Source organism: Taudactylus pleione, unplaced genomic scaffold, assembly GCF_031769625.1.
Source record: "Taudactylus pleione unplaced genomic scaffold, aTauple2 ptg000258l, whole genome shotgun sequence".
Lineage (NCBI taxonomy): Eukaryota > Metazoa > Chordata > Amphibia > Anura > Myobatrachidae > Taudactylus > Taudactylus pleione.
This window is the reverse complement of record NW_028284660.1, coordinates 1,126,839-1,154,297: the sequence shown is the minus strand read 5'-3', so window position 1 is coordinate 1,154,297 and position 27,459 is coordinate 1,126,839. Positions and strand designations below refer to the sequence as shown.

Here is a 27,459-nt window from a genome sequence, read left to right as displayed (position 1 = left end):
CCCACTATTAGACCGGCAGCGTGTCTTCTACACGTTGCACCCTGCGGGCTGCACACTTGATTGACGTCCTCTGAAAAATGAAGGCAAGCCCTCCCGCAAACGTGCCTAATTCCCGACTAGAGCGTACCACCCCACTGATCTAACACACAGAACATGACAACACTAGCAGTACTGACCCGAATAACAACTTACTCTGTGGTCAGCTACGGTACAACTAAACAGCGGGTGTTGTGTACTACCCTATCTAGCTCCCAATCACAGTCCATCAATATAAGTAATAGTACAATCAAATGCAGTCAAAACAATCGGGCCCAATCACCCTAGCCTACTGTTAATGGAGACCTGACTAGAGGATCTATAATTGCAGAATAGCAGGGAGAATTTGTAAATAGGATTATTACAGCTACCTACCAATTTGGATCTAGAAAGGAGCCACTCCTATGTATTTAAGTAAACCCTGTTTTAGCGGGAAAATGTCATCTGATATGATCTCTAAAGGTTAGAAAACTCCCCTCACAGTGGCTAGTAGGACACACAAACAGAGGGCCTGATTCAGAGCCGGATGCTCTGACAAAGCGCTCGCTCTGAATCAGGGCCGGTCTTTTTTTTTTTTTTTTTTTTTTTAGAACGGCCTCCTGGCCACTCGCATGGCTGTGGGTGACCACCCACAGCTATAGCGAGTGGCCAGAAAGATGGTCGCGATGGTCAAGACTATCGGGCTTGCGACAAGACCCTTGTGGTAGGGTCTCGTTGCCGCAAGCCCCAGATAGATTTCGGCTCTAACAGAGCCGAAATCTCTCCCACTGACATCACTCGTGATGTCAGTGGGGCTGCCCCCAAACGGAGGCGTTCACATGGGAACACCTCCGTTTGGGCAGCCACCCCCCTGGCCCGCCCACCAAAGGGGGCGTGCTGTCACTCAACATCGACAGCACGCCCCCTTTGGTACGAGACTCGGAGCGACGGATTGCCCGTCGCTATCCGGGTCTCGCGCATGCGCGCAACTGAGCCGGCTCCGTCATGCGCATGCGCTCTGGGCCACCATCGACCCGGTTGCGAGCGCTCAGCGCTTGTGATCGGGTCTGAATCAGGCCCAGACTGGCCAGTGCAGCCAAATGAGGGCTGACTTCTACCTAACTACTGTAGGTGCCAAAGAGATGTATCAATCCTTCGAGAGAGAGAAAGTGAAGAAGTTAGTCAGAGCAACCAATCGGCTTCTGGATATTCTTTATCTAGTACAGTCTATAAAATGACAGAGTCTGATTGGTTGGTGTAGAAATGTCTCTACTTTGGGGGAAATGTATCAAGAAATGTAAAGAGTGGAGAAGTTGCCTGTAGCAACCAATCCGCTTCAATATAGCATTGATCAAGTATAGTAGATTCTATAAAATAATAGGTAGAAGCTAATTGGTTCCTAAGGGTAACTTCTCCACTTGACCTCTTTCTCCACTGCTAGATACATCTCCCCTTTATCTCTTTTTAAAAGTTTGATTAATCTTCCCCCTATGTAAGGTAGACCTAGCAACCTAATGCACTCTACACATATCATTGGTGGTTAGTTGAGTATGTGGACCGCACAGTCACCACTTAATGGGTACTTGGGCTTAATGCCCGACCTAAGGCACTGCTGATGGCATGGGCTCTAGCGGCCAACGTGGGGCTAGCAGTAGCTAGGTCTACTGCCTTACTCTAAAGGGCACTGGATAGGATTGGGCTTAAGGCCCACATTGGTAATTTAGTGGTGCCCCAATTACAGGAAGTAGAAAGTAGGAAGTGCCCAAGGATAGCTACTTCTCCTGACACATACAGCTTCATTCACTGGTTGCCAAAAACAGAGGAAGTTCCCAGTCAGCTTCACCTGGGTAGCAGAGGGTTTGTTGAGATGGGTTTTTAATCAAAAAGCCCCCTACCATTCCATGACTTCGGTACCTTATTTCCAGTCATCCATCATGAGGAAATGTGGTGTGAGGAGAGCCGCTATTGGCTTGCTGTCGGCACCAAATACAGAGGTCCAGCTGCAAGCTCTGATTGTCTTGTCACATTGCCCTACCAGTGGATGAGCTTGAATCTTTGCAAATTCAAGCTCTCCCAATGCCAGAATACGGAAGCAACCTACCAGAGTGGGTTCCCACAGTGCAACCTCCCTGCCACATGGAACCAGCGCCCCTTCACAGATGGGTAGCACAGAATAATCAGAGGTCACACCAAGGTAGTGCACATCAATGATTTATCGTAGCCAGACATAAAAAGCAGTAAGACACTGGATGGCTATAATGATGTTTGTGTGTGAGTATTGTGCACCAGGCTGGGACAAGTGGTGAAGATGATGTTATGCTGTCCCTGTCTATAGTAACAAGTGTAGGGGGCTGATATAATGTACCTCGGCTCAAGCTTGACAAAGATGTGCAGCCACGCCCCCGAAATTATGAGGCCGCGCGCCTTCTGTAACAAACTGGATGGGGCCCATATTGTCCTAATGTTGTTTAGCCACATTTGGCCCGACATTTTTAATCCTGTCCTGGTTGTTGTCCTAAAAAAGCTCAGCACTTTTTGTGGCACTAGGGGGTATTTAACAACCTTTCTAAAGAGGATCGGTGGAGAATTGCTAATGGCAATTCTATATGTCATTTATCTAGTAAATACTATGAAATGATAGTCGTGAAGCTGATCGGTTGCTACAGGAGACCAACTGTCCTCTCTTTTTATAAGGTTTGATGCTTCTCCCCCACTGTCTCATAGCTTGTTACAAAACGCTCAGAAGCTATTACCTATACTTACACACTGAAACCATGCCATCCATTGCAGGTAATTTGTAGGTCTGAATATACCATTGGTGTCCCCTATTTTGTTGCACCCTCTTTCTTGGGAATAGTAAAGAGTCATTTTCTAGACACACAGGAAGACATCAGAGTAATAGTTGCAGGATGCCATATACAGTATAAACCACAAGAAGAGTCATTTGCAAGTTGTCTGCCCAGTGTTAACTGACAGCTCCAAATACTTCCAGGTGTTCTCCATGAACTGGTCGGTTGAGTCAAAGCTTGTAGAATCTGAAACCTTTTGCCATAAACTGAATAATCCCCATATTATTTTTCTTTTCCGTAGTGTAATGAGGCCGGAGACGATTGTATCTCCAAAACCTACAGCTCAGGGGTGGACGCCATCCGGGAATGGTATCGCTTCCACTATATAAATATCCTAGCCAGAGTACCAAACAATGATAATGTCAGCAAGGAGCTGCTGGAGAACTTCATCTTCGCCTGCAGATATAACGAGAAGCATTGCCTGCAGGATGGGTGAGGAGAAAGCTGGGGGCAAGGATGGAACTAAGGGGGTCTACTTAGCAATAATCACCATATTGGCTTGAATATTGTTGGACAATTTTGTCGCGTTTATTCAGTGGCGTCGCTCTGGGGGTGCGGGTCGCACCGGGTGTCACCCTCAGAGGGGGTGACTCCAAAATGCTGGCTCCTCAGTGACAGGAGCTGGGTGCTGCTGTGTGACATTCTCCTCCCCATCACAGAAGGGGAGCAGACAGTGGGCCTGATTCAGAGCTGAACGCTCTGACCAGAGCGCTCGCTGTGAATCAGGGCCCTCCTCCATGAAAATAGAGCGGCCTCCTGGCCGCTCGCATAGCTGTGGGTGACCATCCACAGTATATGCGAGCAGCCAAAGAGATGGTCGCGATGGTCTTGACGGTAGGGTCTCCGTGCCGCAAGCCCTGGAGTGATTTTGGCTCTATCAGAGCCAAAATCACTCCCACTGACATCACTAGTGATGTCAGTGTGGCCGGCTTCAGACGGTAGGCGTTCCCATGGGAACGCCTCCGTCTGGCAGGCACGCCCCCGGCACGCCCTCCAAAGGGGGCATGCTGTCAATCAACATCGACAGCACGCCCCCTTTGGTGCGAGACCCGTAGCGATGGCAAGCCCGTCGCTCGCCGGGTCTCGCGCATGCGCACGATGGAGCTCCCTCCGTCGTGTGCATGCGCAGTGGGGAACATCGACCCGCTTGCGAGCATCCTGCCGCTCGCGAGCGGGTCTGAATGACCCCCAGTGCACGCCCCTGGGCCCTGAGGGATTTCCCACAAGGCCTTTTAGGCCATGCCCCTTTTCTGGGCGAAGTGCACACTGGGTGTTGCTATGCCCAACGACGCCTCTACGTTTATTATCAAATTTTACTTTTCCCTGCTATGCAGCAAAATACTCAGGCACAGCGTTTGTGTGAACACACTGTGCATGCAAAGTCCCCACAGGCAGTCTGCAAAACAAGAAGGCGCTTATACTGTAGTATGTAAAACATTGATTACTGTCAAATAAGTACTGTGCGTACTTTTTTGTAAAAATACGAATGCTTATCTCAAAGCTCTTCCAATTGGAGGTATGGTCAATCAGGATGAGATCCTCTTTGGGGACGATTTCTTCCCCACTTTGTGAAGATTTCCAAATAAGTGTTGGTTGCTTTATATCACTGAGTTTATCATTTAGAATAATATAAATTGTAAGTAGTGCCAATTGGGAAAATAAAAACAAGTACCTATTGATAAATAGGCTCTATAGTCCTCTCTTTATGTAAGGGTGGCAACATTTATTGCCGACCAAAAATGGGCGGTGAACCGGCGATTAATACTTGGCTGATCTTGTGGAAACAGATTAATGAAATGTGCAATAAGTAAGACCTATTGGTGATTTAATTCATGACAACAGGCAATGAAATTTTAAAACTATAATGGTCTTTTTTTTTTTTTTTTCCCCCAGAAGGGTAAAATAACAAGTGACATATTAGTGTCGGCATGCTAAATGTTGACCTTTTAATTGTGTCCACCATTTAACCCTGTTGAGCTAAATACATGTGTACTGGTTGACCTAATGAACATGTCCACCTTTTTACTGTCGACATTCAGAACCCGTCGACTATCTGAATGTCAACCTTTATACTGTCGACATATTTATATCATACCCGAGAAGACAAGGGGCCCCATGAATTCGCTATGTGGCCAAGCAATTTCTAGCAATTGTCTGTGTTTGTGCAACAATCCGCAAACCCAACTGTGATGTCGTTTATGAAAGTTGGATATAAAAATGCTTTTTGTTCCTTCAACAGGAACTATTCGCAGTTCCACCATGCGATCTACGGAAACTGCTACACGTTCAACTTTAATCGTTCTGAAAGTGACACGTGGAGCTCCTCTATGCCTGGCATCAAAAATGGTTTGTTAATGTCGATATTTTGTCAAGTGTCTGTGTACCTAAAAGACGTTTGTAACATTTTCCGCAGTAGCGTCCTTCCAAGTGGTGCCACCGGATGGGGATAGGATTGTAGTGCGCCGGCAAAAAGGGACGCTTGTAATGGCATGGCTTCGAAGGTAGGGGGCGTGGACTCACGACCCAAACCCCCGTTTTAGTCACTCGGGGGTCCCGGAGGTGCTGACTGCCACCGGGGACCAATCTGTGTGCAGTGTCTGCTCCCTCACTGTGTCAGGAGCCGAGTGATACATGTAATGCTACAGTGCAGCAACCGGCTCCTGTCGCTGAGGAGTCCGCACTTTGGTGTCACCCCTCGGTGGGTGACACCCTGGTGTGGCCCGCCCCCCCCCCCCCTTGTGACGCCACTGCCTGTATATTAGAGATGAGCAGTTCGGTTTTGCTGAAAACTATTCGGCTCTGAACACACCCGAACTTTGGGGTTCCGAGTTCCTGCTCAGATCACTTTGAGGTTCAGAGTAGAACAGAGTCCCGACTAAAAAAAACTGATCTTGCGTGTTTTGGATTACATTGAATTCACTCCCTTCGTGATTTCAGGTGCTGTGAGGTGGTCGAGAATGACTGGAAATTAATGTTGTTGACATTAATTATAGTATAGGAACAAAAGCAGGGTCCAAGTTACATGATTTGAGCTGTTTTTATGAATATTTAAAGAAATCTAGATCCAAAAGCAAAACATAACCTAAAAAAGTTGAGGGTGGTTTTGACAAAACTAACACAACAACGGTGATTTAGAACCAAAAAGAAAACACGGGGGTATATGCGCACACGCACAGACATACTAAGGGACATTATGTATAACAATAAGGCTGCTCTATGCAGCGCTGAGTATGTTGGATTCAATTGATGGGGCGTATATCTTGTTGAATTCAGTCTAAAGACTTTTTTTTTTTATTATAGTCCTCCTTATATGGGAGACCCAGCGCTATTTGTCAGCAGGAACTCGGGGCTTGATTCAGGCTCGCTCGTAAGTTGCGTTTGCACGCAGCCGGCAGCTGCTAATATATGCAGGAGCTGCGATCGCACGGTCAGACTTTAGTACGCCCACTATGTCTTAGCGTGCGATGGCAGTGCGATCGCAAGCCAGTCTTATAACACCCCCTTTCCCTTCGCAGCACATGTCATCTCCACGAAGTGTATGCAATATCAGTAACATCGAGAGCCATCGGACGCGCACGCAGCACTTGTGGTTGACCATACCCTGCCGCTAGCACTGCGAACGCTGCAGTGTGAAACACAGCCAGGTGACGTGTACAATGACGCTCCATGTTAATTATGCACGCCCACGAAACACCGCTAGAACGCACAGGCACGCCTGCGTTCGCAAATCCACCCCCCCCCCCGTTTTCATTGACCTTCCCGTCAGTACCCACAATCGGCTCGTCCTGTCACTCAATCTTGCGAGCCTTCTGAGCTTAACGTGTGATCGCTTCCCGACCGCAGTGACTGGCTTTCGCATGCACACTGCGACTTATACACATGCGCAGATAGCAAAAATCATCCAGCTGCGAGCGAATGCAGCCTGGCGAGCGGGTCTGAATCAGACCCTCAGTTCCTGAACCTCTCATTAACTATGACGTTATATCCTGAGCCATAATGTATTTTCCATAAGATAAGTTTAACTTTAAAGCCCCTAATGAGTGCATACAGTATATGTGTGTGTATGTATGTATATGTGTGTATATATATATATATATATATATATATATATATTATATATATATAATCTTATATATAATAGTTTTCCTATAGCTCCACCCCCAGTAGCTCCACCCCCAGTTCCTGAACCTTTTTTTCCAGAAAGATCGCCCTGGGGAGACCTATAACAAGTAGGCAAACAGATTATATTTAGTATTCTTCTAAGGCTGGTTAAGTAGAAGTTAAACACTGTGTATCAATTTGTATCCGAGCACAAAAAATATTAATTGCCTACTTGTTATATGTATCAATTTATGCTAAACCTTAAATAGGCATCATTGTCCATGTAAAGCAATTGGCATTGATTTAAAAAAGGAGCTGACTGATTAAGTGAATGCTTTTTTGTTCTAATAAGTTGTTTTTAATTGTGGTGATTTTTTTTTTTTTAGAGTCTTATACCCCTTTTACACCGGAGCTAAAACCCCGGGTTATTGCAGGGTTAACCCGGGTAGCTCCTTGGTGTAAAAGGGGAGAGGGTTGAATCGCCGGGTCGAGGGACCCTGCAATCCAACCCAGGTAACTTGCAGGGTTTAACATGGGAATAACCCGTGAAACCCTGCAGTGTGAACAGCGCACTCCGGGTCACGGTGACCTGGAGCGCGCCGCATGCCGGCTGATTGGTCCGGTTTCAGTTGCGCTTGGAGATTACGTCATCTCCAAGCGTCTATACAGACCCGACTCCGGTGTGAACGGCGCCGACTCGGGAATGTCCTGGGTCGGCGCTGGCTAAATTCCGGGTCTGAGTTGGAACAAAGTGGTATAATACACAAGTTATTTTATATCTGGTATACTGTATAAAATCTGATCGAGAGTAAGAATCAATCATTGGATTATAAATATTGCTAGCCAGCATTTGGTACATTTCATTGAAAGAATATATTTTATGTACTTTTAGAAGTTATTAATTTGTTAATAATTATATTTAATTTTGCTGTTTTCAGCGCTTTTTTTTTAATATATATATATATATTTATATATTTTGTCACGTGTGAGATTAATAGGTTATGAGTAGATCTCCCATATAGAGAGCTGCAGATTCAGCATTTATTATTTTACTGCTTTCCTAACTTAAATTGTGTTTCAAAAAAGATTGGCGCCAGGTACATTTTTGTGTTATTTTTCTGTTATCTGATGGAAGGATTGTCTGATTACTTTTGTGGATGTTTTAAAGTCATACATACGGATACAGATCATGGATTAGGTCTCCCATATAAGGAGGACTATAATATACAAAAAAAAGCCTTTAGACTGAATTCGATAAGATATGCGCCCCGCCACTAGAATAAAACATACTCAGCGCTACATAGAGCAGCCTTGCACGCAGCAGAGTTTTTTTTTTTTTTATAAGGCGCTTTTTTGCAGGAAGATTCCTATTTTAGATAGTTTCGTTTCGCACCAACTGATGCCCCCACACACTGTAGCTCCACCCACCTCTGCCCCCTCCCCAATGGTTCCTGAACCTATTTTTCTTCAAAAATAGCGCTGGTTGTGATGCAATAAATTGTGAGAACGTTCTGTCCCAGCAAATAAGAAGCAGATGGCTTACCGCATGTGCGATGTCTTCACGTTGCACAGCTGATCCCGGTCCAGCACTGTCCCCTCACCCAGCCATCGGGGTCTCACCCTGCACTCCTGGTCCCCATAGCGCCCTGTGGGACCTTTATAGATGCCATGCCCGTGAGCCTTGCCATCCTGCCAGCCACTGTAGTATGAACCCTGTCATCAAAAATGAATCTTCCCTCCCCACTAGACAAGCGTAGAACTCTGTCCATTCAGCAGTGCGGGGGGCTGTGGCAGTGCCGGGGCAAAGGAGGAGGTTCCTGGTGATCAGGTCACCCCAGTAGCGGCTGCTACATCCTGAGATAGAGTCCATGGTTCCACACGTGGAGGTGCCCCTGCAGTGCTCAGCTCCGAGTGGACCCCACACACCCCAGCATATTGGGGTGTGAGAGGAGGATCTCCTGGCTGGGGAGGGGGTGTTGGGTAAGAATAAAGCTGCTGCAGGTTATTAACACTCTGTGCTATGCCCTCTTTCCTCTATGCCAATGTCTCCCCATATGCCAGCTCTCCTCTGTGCCCCTGCACCCCTACCTCCTCTAGGGATCGGTATGGAAAACCACCGGACGCATGTCCGGCACCAGTGAAGATCCCGACAGCTGTAAAGGCAAGTACTAACTAACCTAACCCCCCTAACCCTAACCCTCCTTTAGGGGTGCCTAACCTCCCCCTGTAAGTGCCTAAACCTAACCCCTTCCCTTCCCCGCAGCCTAACCCTAACATCCCCCCCGGGGGTGCCTAACCCTTAGCCCCCCATGGGCAGGGGCGCCGAGAGGGGGGGGGAGCGGGTACAGTTTACCCGGGCCCAGGCTTCCAGAAGGGCCCGGCAGGGGTCCGGGTCTGGCGCCGCCCCCCCTCACTTCCTCCCTCCCTCCCTCCCTCCGCAGCAGCCCAGCACACAGCGTGTGCTGGGCTGCAGCGGGAGAATGCTTGCTGCTGCTAAGTAGCAGCCACAGCAATCTCCTATGCCTGAAGGGGGGAGCGATCACACTGATCGCACCCCCCACTGGCTTTGCGCCGGGCTGAGGAGCTCACAGCTGCAAAAGTCTTTTTTTTTTTTTCTTCCAGGGGGCGTGGCCATGCCTTCTGAAATTAGGCCACGCCCCCTCTTTACCAGGGCCCCGCGTGGCTCTCTACGCCCCTGCCCATGGGAGCCCCTAACCTAACCCTTCCCCCGTGGCTGTCCGCACCTGGTTTACCTTCGATCGGTATGCCGGGCGTCGGGCTCCCGGCGTAGGTAAAATGACAGACATCGGCATTTTGACGCCTGCCATTAGACCCCTGCCGGGATTAGACAGTAAAATATGCCTGTGCTTTATTTACAAACTACAACAATATCACTGTAATAATTAAATGCATTGTTATTTTCTCTGAAATATATATATATATATATATATATATATATATATATTATAATATAATTTTTTTTTCATTAAATGACCTTCAATTGTTCGGTTATTAGCCAGATTATTTTTTTTTACAATTTTAGTAGCTCTTCAGGAGGTTTCATTTTTCTAAAGTAGCTCACACCTCAATTGACGTTGGAGACCACTGTCCTAGGTAGTGATAATGTTCACTGGCTGTGTAAGTGGGGACTGCCGAGCCAGCTCTGAAATGTTTCCTCTCCCTTCTAGGTTTATCCCTCGTCCTACGCACAGATCAACATGACTATATCCCGTTACTGTCAACCGTGGCCGGAGCTCGTGTGCTGGTCCATGGCAATAAGGAGCAAGCTTTCATGGATGACAATGGGTTCAACATCCAACCTGGCATAGAGACTTCTATTGGCATGAAAAAAGTAGGTAACTTCAATTGCTCCCAAAGAGTAAAAACAGTATTTAAATGGAATTGGTTTATATCTAGAAAATATTAACTTATAATCAAAAAGTGGTGAAATTGGCAAATATAATATTATTATTATTAAATATTCTTATTTATCAAGGGGTCACATACTTTGTACATTCCCTGTGGAAACCGTGTAACTTGAGCTATCCAAAGTACCTATTATTATTATTTATCAAGGGGCCACATACTTTGTACAGGGCTGTGGAAACTAACAGTGTAACTTGACCTATCCAAAGTACAGTAAATGTAAATTGACATACAGTATCTTAGGAATAATACAGAGCAATAACCCAACAAACTATTGAGAAAGCAGACAAGGGAAAGGGTTGGGTAACTTGTGGCTTGATGAGAAAGTGGAAGTGGAAGGCATAAAGTGGATGCAGAGGCAGGAAGCCACGGATGCCAGACTTAATAACCTTATGTGAATATGTAAACAAGGACAAGGGGAGGGAGACACAATTGTACAAGAGTAAATTGCACCAATCAATATCAGGAAATAGTGATAAAAAGAGAGAGAAATCAGGGGGTGCTCCCTGGAGTATATGTAATGGTATGTAATAGAGTAAAGAAAAAAAGAACTCCTTGTATGAGGCACACCCTGGATAATAGAAGAAAAAATATATAAAGAAAGATATAGAAAGGAAAATGTTTAAAAATTAACCTTTCATCAATTATACAAACTATAAAACCAGGCATAGACCAACAAACAATTATCAATCCACAGACAAACAATATTGAGACAGTGTTAAACCAGCAGGAATATCTGCATGAAGAATCTCTGAATTCATGGACCATAACCAGCCTGTATCATGATAAGCACTGAACCAGTGTTATAGCTGTAGTGGCCGGTTGATTGGGCATGAATTATAAACATGAAAAAAAGTTAATAACATCTAATATTCATAGAGGGTAGCATCCTCATATGACTAGGCGAAAATATAACAGAACAACTAGCTGTACACCTTACCCAGATAGGGCCGAGAAATTCTTAGGTATAAAGTAATAAGAGGCGTCCCTCTTTTGATATGTTTGGAGAATATAATAATATCTACATAGATATGAAAGGCAGTGTGTGTTCTTATGGGTCAGCTTCTGCTGTTCCACGTCTTATGAATATAGAGGACGTTGAATGAGTTTCACTGGCATACATAGAAACAGTGCAGCCCACTTCTGTTAGTGTCAATATTGCTGTGGAAAACCTGTTGCTCAAGGCAGCGCAGGGACTCACAGTATAGACAGCTAATGAGAGAGCAGGGAAGAAAGATTAGAACAGTACCTGACAAGAATATTCTCCAAGTGGGTATAGGGTGAAGGGGTCCTCAGTGCGCACTGAGATCCCCCAGCTGACAAGCCGACGCGCGTTTCACCGGAAGCGTGCTTTCTCAAGGAAGCTGACCTGCTGGTTTAACACTGTCTCAATATTGTTTGTCTGTGGATTGATAATTGTTTGTTGGTCTATGCCTGGTTTTATAGTTTGTATAATTGATTAAAGGTAAATTTTTAAACATTTTCCTTTCTATATCTTGCTTTATATATTTTTTTTCTTCTATTATCCGGGGTGTGCATCATACAAGGAGTTATTTTTTTCTTTACTCTTTTATAACCTTATGCGAATGCAAGGATTCATGTGTCTGCACGTAGAAAGCTCGCACCTCCAATTGAATTTACGCCAGTGACTGTGGTCATGAGTTATCTGCACGCTCACCAGCCTCATTCTAGGTGCAAGAGATATGTTAGAAACTGGCTTCCCTACCCCGTACTCGCCCACAACACACCCACAAATCAGAACGGTTCAGTGCAATCGCATTGTCGCCGCCTAATTCACACCCAAAACGTCCATTCGGCATAGGACGGACATATGTAAAGATGCCCAAATTCACACCTGGGCATGCTGTGTATGCTGAAATTCTTCATTTGCGCCCTTGAGCAGAGATCTGTCGTACCCCGGTTTAGCCCCAGAGTCGCTGGGGGGAGCTTGGAGATTAGGGGAAAGGAGCACTGGAAGAAACAATGGTGCTGGGCTACCTTTGAGCGTATACACACTACGAGGCGTCAGCTGTTGGGCCTAATATTGTACTGCGGTAATCAGAAGATTCACAGCATTTTTATATTTTGAACCTCTAGCTTCTGGCGAGCAAATGAGTTCCAGAGGAGGGGTGGACAATCTGGAGAAATCCTGGAGATGGGCGTGAGAGGAGGTAATAAGAGTGGAGTAGCCGGGGCAATCACAGGAAAAGCAAAGGGGGCAGGAGAGAGTGTGGACAGAAATCAGGTTGGAGATGTAGGACCGGGCACAGTGATTAAGGGGGAGATGTATAAAACCTCCGAGAGAGATAAAGTGGGAAAGTTCCTAATGGCAACCAATCAACTTCTAGATATTATTTATCTAGCACAGTTTTTAAAATGGCAGCTAGAAGCTGATTGGTTGCTATGGGCATGGTTTGTTAGATAAGAGCTTTATAAATGCGGGTCAGGCAATTGTATGAAGTAGGTGGCAGTTGGGAGGGGTCAGTGCAGAATGGTTAGAATGGAAAATGAGATGAGTAGCCGCGTTCATGAAATCTTTGAAGTCGGGAAAAGTGAGTAATGAAGAAGGAGATGGTGAGTGTGTGGGGATAAGGATTTTGGTGGCATCAGGGGTGAGAGAGGGCCTGATCTTAGAGGTATTGCAGAGGCGAAAACAGCAAGTGAGAGATTTTAAATGTGCAAGAATAAGGAGGCAGGCAATGATGACACCCGGGCAGCGGACTTGAGGGACAGCCGCGAAGGAGATGTTTTTGATGTAGGGCTGGATTCAGAGATGGACGCAAATGCCGTCGCTGCTGAGATCCCTTACGCAGTGGCCATGCGAAAAACTGATGCCCCCGCTGATATTTGTATTGAGGCGCCCACCAGCAGCATCTCAAGTTCACTACTTGTGTTCAAGGACACGCACATTGCTCGATCTGACTACTCAGTAACCCTTTGGCCGCGCAGAATTGCCAACGGAATTAAGATGCCGGAACCTTAACCACTGCATACGGGATCGCAGACACAGGCTGTGACGTGCCCTCAAAATGGTCACTACATGCCTGTGTTTAAGTCCCCACCACCCGCCCCACCCCCCCATCACAGCCCATAAGCAATCCCTGACTGTCAATCACTTTGTAAATCCTCTGCAACCGTCGTCGCAAGACCATCGCGGGACACATGCGCAGTGCGACTCTGACGTATTCTCATTTGCAAAAAACATCGGCAGTGTGTCCATTTCTGGATCAGACCCATAATGATGGTTGGGGTACAGGGTAGGGGACCTGGAAGCGGGACAGAAGATGAATTTTAGTTCTGAACGTGTTTTTGAGGAAACCCTGAGGCATTCAGGAGGACATGGCAGAGGGGCTTGTCCCTGAGAGAGGACTCTGGGGGAAGGATAGGTACATTTGTGTGTCACCAGCATAAGGGCGGTATTAATGACTGGAGTAGCTGATGAGTTTTGTGATGGAGGAGGTGTAAAGTAAGAAGAGGAGGGGTCCCGAGATGGGTCCTTGGGGGATGCTGAGTGATAAAGTGATACTAAAGAGAGAAAATAAATGGATATGGAGGTTAGTCTTGATCCATGAAGACAAGGTAGAAGGGGAGGTAGGGGATGGAAAAGAGGGGGTCCGAGGGGTGAGAGATCTTTGCGGATGGTGTCAATTTCAGAAGTGAAGTAGATGACTAAGCCAGGACAAACCGTGAGGAAGCCTAACAGATTTTCCCTTAAATTGCCATTACTGCACCACCCAAATGTATTGGATCCGAATCATGCATATAGGGCCGTATTCAATTAGTTTTGCATCCACGAAAAAGTTCCACCTGCCCGACTTTTCGCCTACATCGCGTGTTTTGGATGTAAAGACGTATCATGCACGTCCCCGCTTTCTGCCGTATTCAATTCCAAAACGGGCGATAATGGCAAACGGCGAGTGCAGAACAGGCGGAAAGTACTGTCAGACGATCAGCCTTACACCCCCCTCCCCCCCCAAAAAAAAAGATGCGCTAACATTGGGGATCAATGTAGAAGTGTTCCAATAGCCCTAATAAATCGATTTGGGGTACTGAAGTTGTTTAAAATCCTTGTTATTAGCGACCTTGCAAAAGTGATGAAGAATGGCATTAAGCAGTATTTTTGGGTGAAAATAAGTAGTCCCATCAAATTTGGAGTGCTTGAAAATGGGTGCCAGCATATTAAAATGTCTCCTAAAGTGACGTTTTTGAAAAGTGAAAATCCTCCGTCAAACAAGCACCTGCAATCCCAAAAACACTTGGCCCCTTCATAGAGCACCCCCAGAAGCTTATTTCGCTAGGTATTTAAAGTTGTCTCCCCACTTTTGTCATTTTTGCCCAAAATTTCAAAGGCGTTTTTGGGGTGATCCTGGAATTTTTTTTATTCTTTTTTTGGGTGTACCAAGGGTTTCCAGTGGTTTCCCAACATCTGCACCCCAAAATAGATTTTAGACACTTTTTCTCCACAGAATAGCAGGTGAAAAAAAATCGCCTATTTCAGTGCCTTGACTTTCCGCATAGGCGAAAACGGAATGGAATTGAATATGGGGTAAGAAAAAAAAATGATATCGCAAAAAAACACGCGGTCATAGTGTGACTTCTCTAAGTGCAAAGAGTTGTTACCTCCACTCCTCATTTTAAAACATGGGTAGGAATGTAGGGCAATGCTGTGCAAGTCGTCTTATATGTAAAGCATTCACATGATTGCAGACAACCAGTTCCTGAGGGGAAAAACAAGGAAGGATCACACCTCACTCTTGGAATTCTAGGTTTAGACCTGCAAATTGCTCCACCACATAAGCCAACCAAACAGAACGAACACCCATACTCCTGCCTCTCAACTCGCATAAAGAAGAAGGGGTCAGCCGCGTCTTGCCCTGACTGTACACCAGTGCTCAACAATCCCATATCCCTCATTTATGCGTAAAGGAGCCTCCCACTCATAAATCAGAAGCCAACGGAGTATTAAGAAAAGAAACATGGCTTTGAAAAAGCCCCGATGAGAACAGGGCGAGACATGTTCGCGTCTCAGTCACATTGTTCCTGGAAGTGGTCTTAGATCTATGGTCCTCATTCAGAGCCGGACGATATTAGCGCTCACTCGTCTTGAAAATAGGGGTGGCTATTCAAATGAACCGTTCGCTGTTTGCGGTCTGTTCACGCCTCTAGGTCTGAACGAGCGAACAAAACTTGCGGTCGTTTTTTGGGAAACTACGCCCTCTGGCCGCTCGCATCCTACGTCATGTCAGCTATTTATTAGATTAATCGAGTACATTGACCAGCGTATTAACTGCTCGCTATTCTTGTGGTCGGTTTTTGCTACCACAATTTTGCGAGCAGTTCTGGCTATAAAATAACCCAGTGACGTGGTCAGTGACGCTGCTGTATTAATTATGCACACCCATAAAATGCCCATTTTGACCTTTAAGCACACCTGCGTTCTGATCTCCACTCCCCGTTTTCAAGCACCTTCCCCTGTTACCACCCACATACGCCTCATTCTGTCACTCAAATTATCAGGCATTCGCTATTTTGCGAGCACATGAATTTCGACCGCACTGACTGGTTCGCGCATGCGTATAACGATCCGTACGCATGCACAGTTGGCCAAACATCGCTCGGAGCAAACGAGCTGCCGCTTACGAGTGGCTCTGAATCAGGCCCTATATTGCTTACCGGAACTGACTATTTCTACGTCCTTTTTCTCCGCTGGACAGACTGGACATCCCCAATTTGTCTAGGACCTGTCTGTGGTCACCGGCCTTTTTGCACAATGTGAATGAACCAGTCCTTAGAATCACGTCCATTTTGTAACCAGCCTGGGAATGCGTAAATGAAGTACGGTACTCAAGGCTAAGGGATCCCTTACTAAGGGCTGGATAATACGATCTCTGCTGGGAGGGACATGTCTCCAGAATCCGGGACACTAATTTAGTATTTATTTCTGCTGATTAACAACATTGTAATACCTTCAGTGTTATATTCCATTACGTGTGACGTTTAATCACCTTCCGCAAGGTGTCTACTGAGTGCTGATCTCAGATACAGATCTGACTCCCATTGGATCTTTTATGTGGTAATCTGCTGTCATGGACTACACTCCCCACTATGCAATCTGTTAGGAGTAATTAGTCTAATAGTTCACACTTCGCCTTTGCCTTTTATCTAGGTTATTTCATGTTCACAGGGCCTGATTCAGAGCCGTTCGCTATTTGCGGTCGTTCGTTCAAAAACAAGGGGTGGCTATTCAAATGATCCGTTCGCAAAATGCAGTCTGTTCACACCTCTAAGTCTGAACGAGCGAGCAAAACATACGCTCGTTTATTTGTTAAAAACGCCCCCTGGCCGCTCGCACCATACGTCATGTCCGCTATTTATTAGATTAATCGAGTACATCGACCAGCGTATGAACTGCTCGCTATTCTTGTGTTGGTTTTTTCAACCGCTATTTTGCGAGCAGTTCTGAGTTTAAAAAAACCAAGTGACGTGGTCAATGACGCTGCTGTATTAATTATGCACTCCCTTAAAACGCCCGTTTTGACCTTTAAGCACGCCTACGTTCGAATTCCACTCCCCGTTTACAAGCACCTTCCCCTGTTACCACCCACATACGCCTCATTCTGTCACTCAAAATAGCAGGCACTCGCTATATAGCGTACAAACGATTTTCGGCCGCACTGACTGGTTCGCACATGCGTACTAAAAACTGTACGCATGCGCAGATGTGCGAACATCGCTCGGAACGAGCGTACGGCCGCTAGCGAGCGGCTCTGAATGAGGGCCATTGTTTTTCTCTGTGTTATGGCACATACACATGTCAGATTTTCCTTCAGATTTGTACAATACCTATTTAAAAAATTGTTCAATCATTCAGATCTGAAAGGAAATCTGACACGTGTCCCTGCAACGATGAACGATGCGCGTTCCCGTTTGTCAGCTAACGATATCTGACATCTGATGTGTTTGCAGTCAGATGTGGTCAATTTTCATTCATTTTAATACTGTCAAAAATCGTTCGTAGTTTATGAAATCGATTGTAAAATCGTTCGTCGTTCATCTCTCTCTCTCTATCTATCTATCTAACTATCTATAATATATATATATATATATATATATATATATCTCCCAGCACTCCTGTGTCCTGCAGGGGTGTGCGAATACATCCAAATAAAGAGACAGATAGGAGGCACTCTGCAGGCTTGTCCTTTTAAATATAAAAGTCCTTTTATTGCCGACATTTCGAGGACCTGAAGACAGGGGTCAGGTCCCCGAAACGTCGGCAATACGGCAATAAAGGACTATTATATTTAAAAGGACAAGCCTGCAGAGTGCCTCCTGTCTGTTTCTTTATATATATATATATATATATATATATATATATTAGGGGTGAGCGGGTTCGGATTTCTGAAATCCGAACCCCCCCGAGCCCCCCCGATCCGAGTCCGATCCGAGTCAGGCTCGACTTTTCCCGCCTGACTCGGATCTGACATCGAGGCAAAACGTCATCATCCCGCCTTCCGAGTCTCGCGGGTTTTGGATCCTATATAAGGTACCCGCGTCGGCGCCATTTTCTCACTCGGCTGTGGACAGTGAAGAGGGAGGGTGGGAGTTAGTGCTGTGTAGTGTAGTGTAGTGTAGTGCTGCTGTTGTCCACTACTTCAAAGTCCATAGGGGCTGGCTGTGTTGTGCTGTGCTGCTGTTGTTAATAGGGGCTGTGTCCACTACTTCAAAGTCCATAGGGGCTGGCTGGACTGTGTTGTGCAGTCAGTTCCAAAGTCCTGTGCAGTGTCCCAGTCCTAAAGGGGTGCTGTAGTGTTGTCCAGGGGGTGCTCTGTCCATCAGGGGTGCTCCCCCCAAGTGCTAAAAAAATAATATATTTTCTGTGTTTGTGAATTGTGTGCGCAGTAGCCGCACGTGCATCAACAAAGTAGTGCCAAGCGTGCGCCTGTGTCATAAGTAAAGGGCCGGCTGGCTTGACCGTTAAGGGTGCTGTAACCCCCGAAAGTACACTCCAGTCCAAACCAAAAAAAAAATTATTTTCTGTGTTTGTGAATTGTGTGCGCAGTAGCCGCACGTGCATCAACAAAGTAGTGCCAAGCGTGCGCCTGTGTCATAAGTAAAGGGCCGGCTGGCTTGACCGTTAAGGGTGCTGTAACCCCCGAAAGTACACTCCAGTCCAAACCTAAAAAAAAATTATTTTCTGTGTTTGTGAATTGTGTGCGCAGTAGCCGCACGTGCATCAACAAAGTAGTGCCAAGCGTGCGCCTGTGTCATAAGTAAAGGGCCGGCTGGCTTGACCGTTAAAGGGTGCTGTAACCCCCGAAAGTACACTCCAGTCCAAACCAAAAAAAAATTATTTTCTGTGTTTGTGAATTGTGTGCGCAGTAGCCGCACGTGCATCAACAAAGTAGTGCCAAGCGTGCGCCTGTGTCATAAGTAAAGGGCCGGCTGGCTTGACCGTTAAGGGTGCTGTAACCCCCGAAAGTACACTCCAGTCCAAACCTAAAAAAAAATTATTTTCTGTGTTTGTGAATTGTGTGCGCAGTAGCCGCACGTGCATCAACAAAGTAGTGCCAAGAGTGCCCCTGTGTCATAAGTAAAGGGCCGGCTGGCTTGACCGTTAAAGGGTGCTGTAACCCCCGAAAGTACACTCCAGTCCAAACCAAAAAAAAAATTATTTTCTGTGTTTGTGAATTGTGTGCGCAGTAGCCGCACGTGCATCAACAAAGTAGTGCCAAGCGTGCGCCTGTGTCATAAGTAAAGGGCCGGCTGGCTTGACCGTTAAAGGGTGCTGTAACCCCCGAAAGTACACTCCAGTCCAAACCAAAAAAAAAATTATTTTCTGTGTTTGTGAATTGTGTGCGCAGTAGCCGCACGTGCATCAACAAAGTAGTGCCAAGCGTGCGCCTGTGTCATAAGTAAAGGGCCGGCTGGCTTGACCGTTAAGGGTGCTGTAACCCCCGAAAGTACACTCCAGTCCAAACCTAAAAAAAAATTATTTTCTGTGTTTGTGAATTGTGTGCGCAGTAGCCGCACGTGCATCAACAAAGTAGTGCCAAGAGTGCCCCTGTGTCATAAGTAAAGGGCCGGCTGGCTTGACCGTTAAGGGTGCTGTAACCCCCGAAAGTACACTCCAGTCCAAACCTAAAAAAAAATTATTTTCTGTGTTTGTGAATTGTGTGCGCAGTAGCCGCACGTGCATCAACAAAGTAGTGCCAAGAGTGCGCCTGTGTCATAAGTAAAGGGCCGGCTGGCTTGACCGTTAAAGGGTGCTGTAACCCACAAAGTACACTCCAGTCCGAACCAAAAAAAAATTTATTTTCTGTGTTTAGCCGCACGTATATATCAAATCGATATAACATAAATGGAGGACCAAACTTTCTCCGATAAAAATAAAATAGAGAAAGATCAAGAACCACTTCCTCCTAGTGCTGAAGCTGCTGCCACTAGTCATGACATAGACGATAACATGCCATCAACGTCGTCTGCCAAGGCCGATGCCCAATGTCATAGTAGAGGGCACATACAATCCCAAATGGCAAAGTTCAGGAAAATGACCTTGAAAAAGACATTTAAATCAGCTGAAGAGAAACGTAAACTTGCCAATATGCCATTTACGACACGGAGTGGCAAGGAACGGCTAAGGTCGATCCCTAGTATGTTCATGACTAGTGGTTCAGCTTCACATGACGATGGAAGCACTCCTCCCACTAAAAAAATCAAAAGAGTTAAGCTGGCAAAAGCACAGCGAAGAACTGTGCTTTCTAAGAAGATATCACAAATCCCCAAAGAGAGTCCAAGTGTGGTGGTGGTTGCGATGCCTGACCTTCCCAGCACTGGACGGGAAGAGGTGGCTCTTTCCACCATTTGCACGCCCCCTGCAAGTGCTGAAAGGAGCACCCACAGTCCACTTGCTGATATGCAAATTGAAGATGTCACTGTTGAAGTACAACAGGATGAGGATACTGGTGTAGCTGGCGCTGAGGAGGAAGTTGGCGAGGAGGATTCTGATGGTGATGTGGTTTGTTTAAATCAGGCTCCGGGGGAGACAGTTGTTGTCCGTGGGATGAAAAAGCCCATCACGGTCATGCCTGGGCAGAAGACCAAACATTCCACCTCTTTGGTCTGGCAATATTTCTATCCAAGTCCGGACAACAACTGTCTTGCCATATGTACCATATGTAAAGGTGAAATAAGTAGGGGTAGGGACGTCAACCACCTAGGAACATCCTCCCTTATACGGCACCTGCAGCGCGTTCATAAAAAGTTACTGTCAAGTTCAGAAACTTTGGCTCAGACCGTAAGCAGTCCAGGGACACCTAAATCCCGTTGTCCTGTTGTATCCAAGCGCCTGCAAACCACACCGTCAACTCCCTCCTCGTCAATTTCCTCCTTAGTCAGGATCGGAAGTAGTCCTGCAGGCCATATCACTGGCATGACTGACTCTCCTATCCGGGATTCCTCCGGAGGATCCTGCATTGCTACGCCTACTGCTGCCGCTGCTGCTGTTGCTGCTGCTGCTGGGAGTCGTTCATCATCCCAGAGAGGAAGTAGGAACACCACTACTTTTACTAAACAATTGACCCTCCAACAGTCCTTAGCGAGGAGGATGAAGTACGACAGCAGTCATCCTGAAGCAAAACGTATAACTGAGGCCTTGACTGCTATGTTGGTGTTAGACGTGCGTCCGGTATCCGCCATTAGTGCAGTGGGATTTAGACAATTGATGGAGGTAGTGTGTCCCCGGTTCCAAATCCCGTCTAGATTCCACTTCACTAGGCAGGCGATACCGAGACTGTACAGAAACGTCAGAAAAAGTGTCCTCAGTGTCCTGAAAAATGCCGTTGTACACAATGTCCACTTAACCACGGACATGTGGACAAGTGGAACAGGGCAGACTAAGGACTATATGACTGTGACAGCCCACTGGGTAGATGTATCACCTTACGCAGCAACAGCAGCAGCGTCACCAGTAGCAGCATCTCAGAAACGCCAGCTCGTTACAAGGCAGGCTACGCTGTGTATCACCGGTTTCAGTAAGAGGCACACCGCCGACAACCTCTTAGAGAAACTGAGGGAAATCATCGCCCAGTGGCTTACCCCACTTAGACTCTCCTGGGGATTTGTGATATCTGACAACGCCACCAATATTGTGCGGGCATTACATCTGGGCAAATTCCAGCACGTCCCATGTTTTGCTCACACAATAAACTTGGTGGTGCAGAATTTTCTGAAAAGCGACAGGGGCGTGCAGGAGACGCTTTGGGTGGCCCGAAAAATTTCTGGCCACTTTCGCCATTCAGCGACTGCGTGCCGAAGACTGGAGCGCCAGCAAACACTCTTGAACCTGCCCCGCCATCACCTGAAGCAAGAGGTTGTGACGCGGTGGAACTCAACCCTCTATATGCTTCAGAGGATGGAGGAGCAGCAAAAGGCCATACAAGCCTATACATCCACCTATGACATAGGCAAAGGAGGGGGTATGCACCTGACTCAAGCGCAGTGGAGAATGATTTCCGTGTTGTGCAAGGTTCTTCAGCCCTTCGAACTTGCCACACGTGAAGTCAGTTCAGACACTGCCAGCTTGAGTCAGGTCATTCCCCTCATCAGGCTTTTGCAGAAGCAGCTGGAGAAAGTGAAGGAGGAGCTAAGACGGAGCGATTCCGCTCGGCATGTGGGACTTGTGGATGAAGCCCTTCATTCGCTTTGCCAGGATTCCAGGGTGGTCAATCTGTTGAAATCAGACCACTACATTTTGGCCACCGTGCTCGATCCTAGGTTTAAAGCCTATGTGGTGTCTCTCTTTCCGGCCGACACAAGCCTGCAGAGGTGCAAAGACCTGCTGGTGAACACACTGTCAGCTGAAGCGGAACGTGACACGTCAACGGCTCCTTCTTCATTTTCTCCCGCAACTGGGGCTGCCAGGAAAAAACTTAGGTATCCTAAGCAACCCGCTGGCGGTGATGCAGGGCAGGCAGGACCAAGTTTGGACATCTGGTCCGGACTGAAGGACCTGGCAACAATTTCTGACATGTCTACTGTCACTGCATATGATACTGTCACCATTGACAGAATGGTGGAGGATTACATCGGTGACAGCATCCAAGTAGGCATGTCAGACAGTCCATACCTGTACTGGCAGGAAAAAGAGGCAATTTGGAGGCCCCTGTACAAACTGGCTCTATTTTACCTGAGTTGCCCCCCCTCCAGTGTGTACTCCGAAAGAGTGTTTAGTGCAGCCGGGAACCTTGTCAGCGAAAGGCGTAGGAGGTTGCTTCCACAGAATGTGGAGAAGATGATGTTCATCAAAATGAATTATCAGCTCTTCCAGGGAGACCAGCCTCCAGAAGGTACAGAGGGACCTGTGGTGGTGGATTCAAGTGGGGACGAGTTAATACTTTGTGAGGATGAGGATGTACACACTGAAGAGGGTGAGGAATCGGTGGATGAGGAGGATGAGGATGACATCTTGCCTCCGTAGAGCCAGTTTGTGCAGGGACACATTAATTGCCAGCTTGTTTTGTGGGGGCCCAAACGAACCAATCATTTCAGCCACAGTTGTGTGGCAGACCCTGGCGCTGAAATGATTGATTTGTTAAAGTGTGCATGTCCTGTTTATACAACATAAGGGTGGGTGGGAGGGCCCAAGGACAATTCCATCTTGCACCTCTTTTTTTCTTTGCATTATGTACAGTTTGGGGCCTAGTTTTTCTAACTGCCATCCTGCCTGCCACTGCAGTGTCACTCCTAGATGGGTCACGTGTTTGTGCCGCCCACTCGTGTCGCTTAGCATAGTCATCCAGCTACCTCGGTGCAACCTTTTGGACATAAAAACACTATTGTGAGGTGTGAGGTGTTCAGAATAGACTGGAAATGAGTGGAAATTAAGGTTATTGAGGTTAATAATAGCATAGGAGCAGAAAAACCTACAAATTCTGTGATTTTAGCTGTTTTTATGCTTTTTTTCAAAAAAATACAGATCCAAAACACAAAACCCAGAACCCAAAACACGGAAGGGTGGTTTTGGCAAAACCAATCCAGATCCAAAACACGAAGAAAGATCCAGATCCAAAACCAAAACACAAAACACGAAAAGTGGCCGGTGCACACCCCTAATATATATATATTATATTCTCAAACAAATGCCCTTAACTTGTGCTAAAATACACTTCAATGAAAATTGTAGACAAGACAAGCTGCACCTCTTTTTAGGCCCCGTTAGAAGAGCCCCAAGAAATTTGTAGAACCAAGAAAACTGAGTGCGCTACAATGATATTATATTGATAATTTCAATCTTTCATCTCACATTGTATATTTATATATACAGGGGAAAGAACAGAGGGATACAGGAGAAAAGGAGGAAGAATAGAACAAGACGGGAGGAAAGGGGGACGAACAGAGAGAGATGGAAGGAAAAGGGGATGAACAGAGGAAGATGGGATGAAAGGGGGAAAAACATGTTGAGACAGAAGAAAAGAGGGAAGAACAGAGGGAGACAATAGAAGGTGGGGGAACATATAAGAAAAATACCTACACAATAAATACTGACTTGGTGAATATAGTGTGTGTGTGTTTAAACTTACCCAGAGTGCCATCTTTCTTTCGGTCTGTGCTGGGTCATGTTGTCTTCATAGGCAGAAGGTGAGATTATTTGTGGGGGGTAGAAGTCTCCAGCGGTTCCTACATCACAGGGAGGGAAAGTAGGAGGCTGGCTGCAACATGCACACTGCAGGGGAGGGGGTTGCACTCACTGTGTGACTGCGGGAGGTTGCTGACAGCAGGGTACCCTGCGGGGGAGGTTGGCTGAAGGGGGCAGCTTAGATTAGCACATGCTGCTGGGAGAGGGTTGGTTACACTGGGGGGTTGGGGGTTGCAATGGAGGAGGAGGCTGCCTGCAAGGTGGGTGTTGACTGGCTAGGGCAGCGCATGCTATGGTGGAGGTTGGTTGGAAGGGGCTGGGCTGCTAGATCAGCGCACGCTGCAGTGTTGCTGCTGCTATACAGCCTGTGTCCAGCAGCAGTTCAAACACAGCGTAGCAGGTTGAAGTTCTCTCCAGGGACAGATTTCGAGGGGAAGTGGGCCCGGCTAAGGGCCCCTTGGGACCCGATGGGCCCTAGGTGGGTGCCTAGGTTGCCTAATGGTAAATCCGGCCCTGTCCCTACATTGAAACATGGTGATGGCAGCATCATGCTGTGGGAATGTTTTTCAGTGGCAGGGATTGGGAGACTGGTCAGGATAGAGGGAAAGATGAATGCAGCAATGTACAGAGACATCCTGGATGAAAACCTGCTCCTGAGCGCTCTTGACCTCAGACTGGGGCGACAGGTCATCTTTCAGCAGGACAACGACCCTAAGCACACAGCCAAGATATCAGGTGGCTTCAGGACAACTCTGTGAATGTCCTTGAGTGGCCCAACCAGAGCCCAGACATGAATCCGATCTGAACATCTCTGGAGAGATCTGAAAATGGCTGTGCACCGACGCTTCCCATCCAACCTGATGGAGCTTGAGAGGTGCTGCAAAGAGCAATGGGTGAAACAGCCCAAAGATAGGTGTGCCAAGCTTGTGGCATCATATTCAAAAAGACTTGAGGCTGTAATTGCTGCCAAAGGTGCATCAACAAAGTATTGAGCAAAGGTTGTGAATACTTATGTACATGTGATTTCTTAAGGTGCATACACACACGATTTTTTGAACGATGATCGTTAACGACATTGTTCAAAAAAATCGTTCACTTTCTAAGTTGAAACCATGAACGATTATCGTTCATGCGCGCTCACGTTTGTAGTTCAGTCAGACTAACCAACTCAACGATTTTCATTAAGGGAATATGCAAAAATCGTTTGTAGTTAAAAAAAATAATCGTTCAATACATTTAGTTCATTTAAAACATCGTTGTGTGTGTACGCACCTTTTTAAGGTTTTTCTTTTTTTATTAAATTTGCAAAAATCTCCAAACATTTTTACACGTTGTCATTATGGGGTATTGTGTGTAGAATTTTGAGGATAAAAATGACTTTATTCCATTTTGGAATAAGGCTGTAACATAACAAAATGTGGAAATAGTGAAGCGCTGTGAATACTTTCCGGATGCACTGTATAGTATGTGATTGATTGCATCTGCAGCAAACTTTAATTGCTACCAGTTTGTTTAATAACCTCTCTCTGGTCATCTGCAGGAAATGGTGTCTCGCCTGGGCGGGGATTACAGCGATTGCTCGGAAGATGGCAGTGACATTGATGTAAAGGATCTGTTTAACAGTGAATACACCCAGCAGGTAATATAAACAGGGGGGTGGAGAATCTTTAGGTACTGTAGACCAAGAAAAAGTATATATGTGTATATAGGAAAAGAAGATATGGGTAAAAGATGATTTTGTATCAATATATCCTGAATCCCTAACATGTAATACTTTTTTAAACTTTCTATCGTCAGATGATAGATGTGACCCATAAACTTAAACTAAACTTAACTAAAATAAACACACAAGACCAAGTTATGCCGCTTAAAAAATAACTGGTCAGCTTTATTTAGTTACAATGGTAGGTATGGTGGCAGAAGAAAGAACGGCAAACAACCAGCGCCCACTTGTCTTAGGCCAAAAGTATATCACAACTTACGAGGGCCAACTGTCCCAGACAAGGGCAAGTGTGATCTTAAAACTTGCAAGGGCCAACTATCCCTTTCAGAGCAAGTGATGCGGCCTCCGATGCCAATGCACCATTCATCCTGCTCGGTCGAGAGGTGCCGCTGACCCCAATAGGGTGAAATCAGCCTAACCAGTGCATTGAAGGGGTGCGCTCATACTGCCGCAAGATGGACGCTTCAATATTGCCAGTCTTTCCCTGCTATGAAATAAAGCCGATACAAAGACACAATAGGGGAGGTTGGGTGAGAGATCAAATTCAAAGAGGCAGAGTTAAGACTGTAGATTCCCCACACCCTCACATAACACTGCACCTAACCTCTCATCCTATCACCACACCCTCTCACATAACACGCCCCCTAACCTCTCATCCTATCACCACACCCTCTCACATAACACGCCCCCTAACCTCTCATCCTATCACCACACCCTCTCACATAACACGGCCCCTAACCTCTCATCCTATCACCACGCCCTCTCACATAACACGGCCCCTAACCTCTCATCCTATCACCACACCCTCTCACATAACACGGCCCCTAACCTCTCATCCTATCACCACACCCTCTCGCATAACACGCCCCCTAACCTCTCATCCTATCACCACACCCTCTCACATAACACGCCCCCTAACCTCTCATCCTATCACCACCCCCTCTCACATAACATGCCCCCTAACCTCTCATCCGGTCACCACACCCTCTCACATAACACGCCCCCTAACCTCTCATCCTATCACCACACCCTCTCACATAACACGGCCCCTAACCACTCATCCTATCACCCTGCCCTCTCACATAACACACCCCCTAACCTCTCATCCTATCACCACACCCTCTCACATAACACACCCCCTAACCTCTCATCCTATCACCACACCCTCCCACATAACACACCCCCTAACCTCTCATCCTATCACCACACCCTCTCACATAACACGTCCCTAACCTCTCATCCTATCACCACACCCTCTCACATAACACGCCCCCTAACCTCTCATCCTATCACCACACCCTCTCACATAATACACCCCCTAACCTCTCATCCCATCACCACACCCTCCCACATAACACACCCCCTAACCTCTCATCCTATCACCACACCCTCCCACATAACACACCCCCTAACCACTCATCCTATCAACACACCCTCTCACATAACATGGCCCCTAACCACTCATCCTATCAACACACCCTCTCACATAACACGGCCCCTAACCACTCATCCTATCACCCTGCCCTCTCACATAACACACCCCCTAACCTCTCATCCTATCACCACACCCTCTCACATAACACGTCCCTAACCTCTCATCCTATCACCACACCCTCTCACATAACACGCCCCCTAACCTCTCATCCTATCACCACACCCTCTCACATAATACACCCCCTAACCTCTCATCCCATCACCACACCCTCCCA

The 27,459-nt window shown here is 46.6% G+C and overlaps 1 protein-coding gene across 3 annotated transcripts in view; it reads left to right on the top strand.

Annotated features, from left to right (window-relative positions):
- The window catches only part of SCNN1A (sodium channel epithelial 1 subunit alpha), a 100,603-nt gene that overhangs the window by 35,402 nt on the left and 37,742 nt on the right, over positions 1 to 27,459 (top strand). For all 3 annotated transcript variants that reach the window (XM_088480924.1, XM_088480923.1, XM_088480922.1), the window contains exons 4-7: positions 3,106 to 3,296; positions 5,104 to 5,210; positions 10,154 to 10,317; positions 25,568 to 25,666. In XM_088480924.1, coding sequence (XP_088337050.1) covers positions 3,106 to 3,296; positions 5,104 to 5,210; positions 10,154 to 10,317; positions 25,568 to 25,666 — 561 coding nt within the window. The remainder of the gene's footprint in view (positions 1 to 3,105; positions 3,297 to 5,103; positions 5,211 to 10,153; positions 10,318 to 25,567; positions 25,667 to 27,459) is intronic.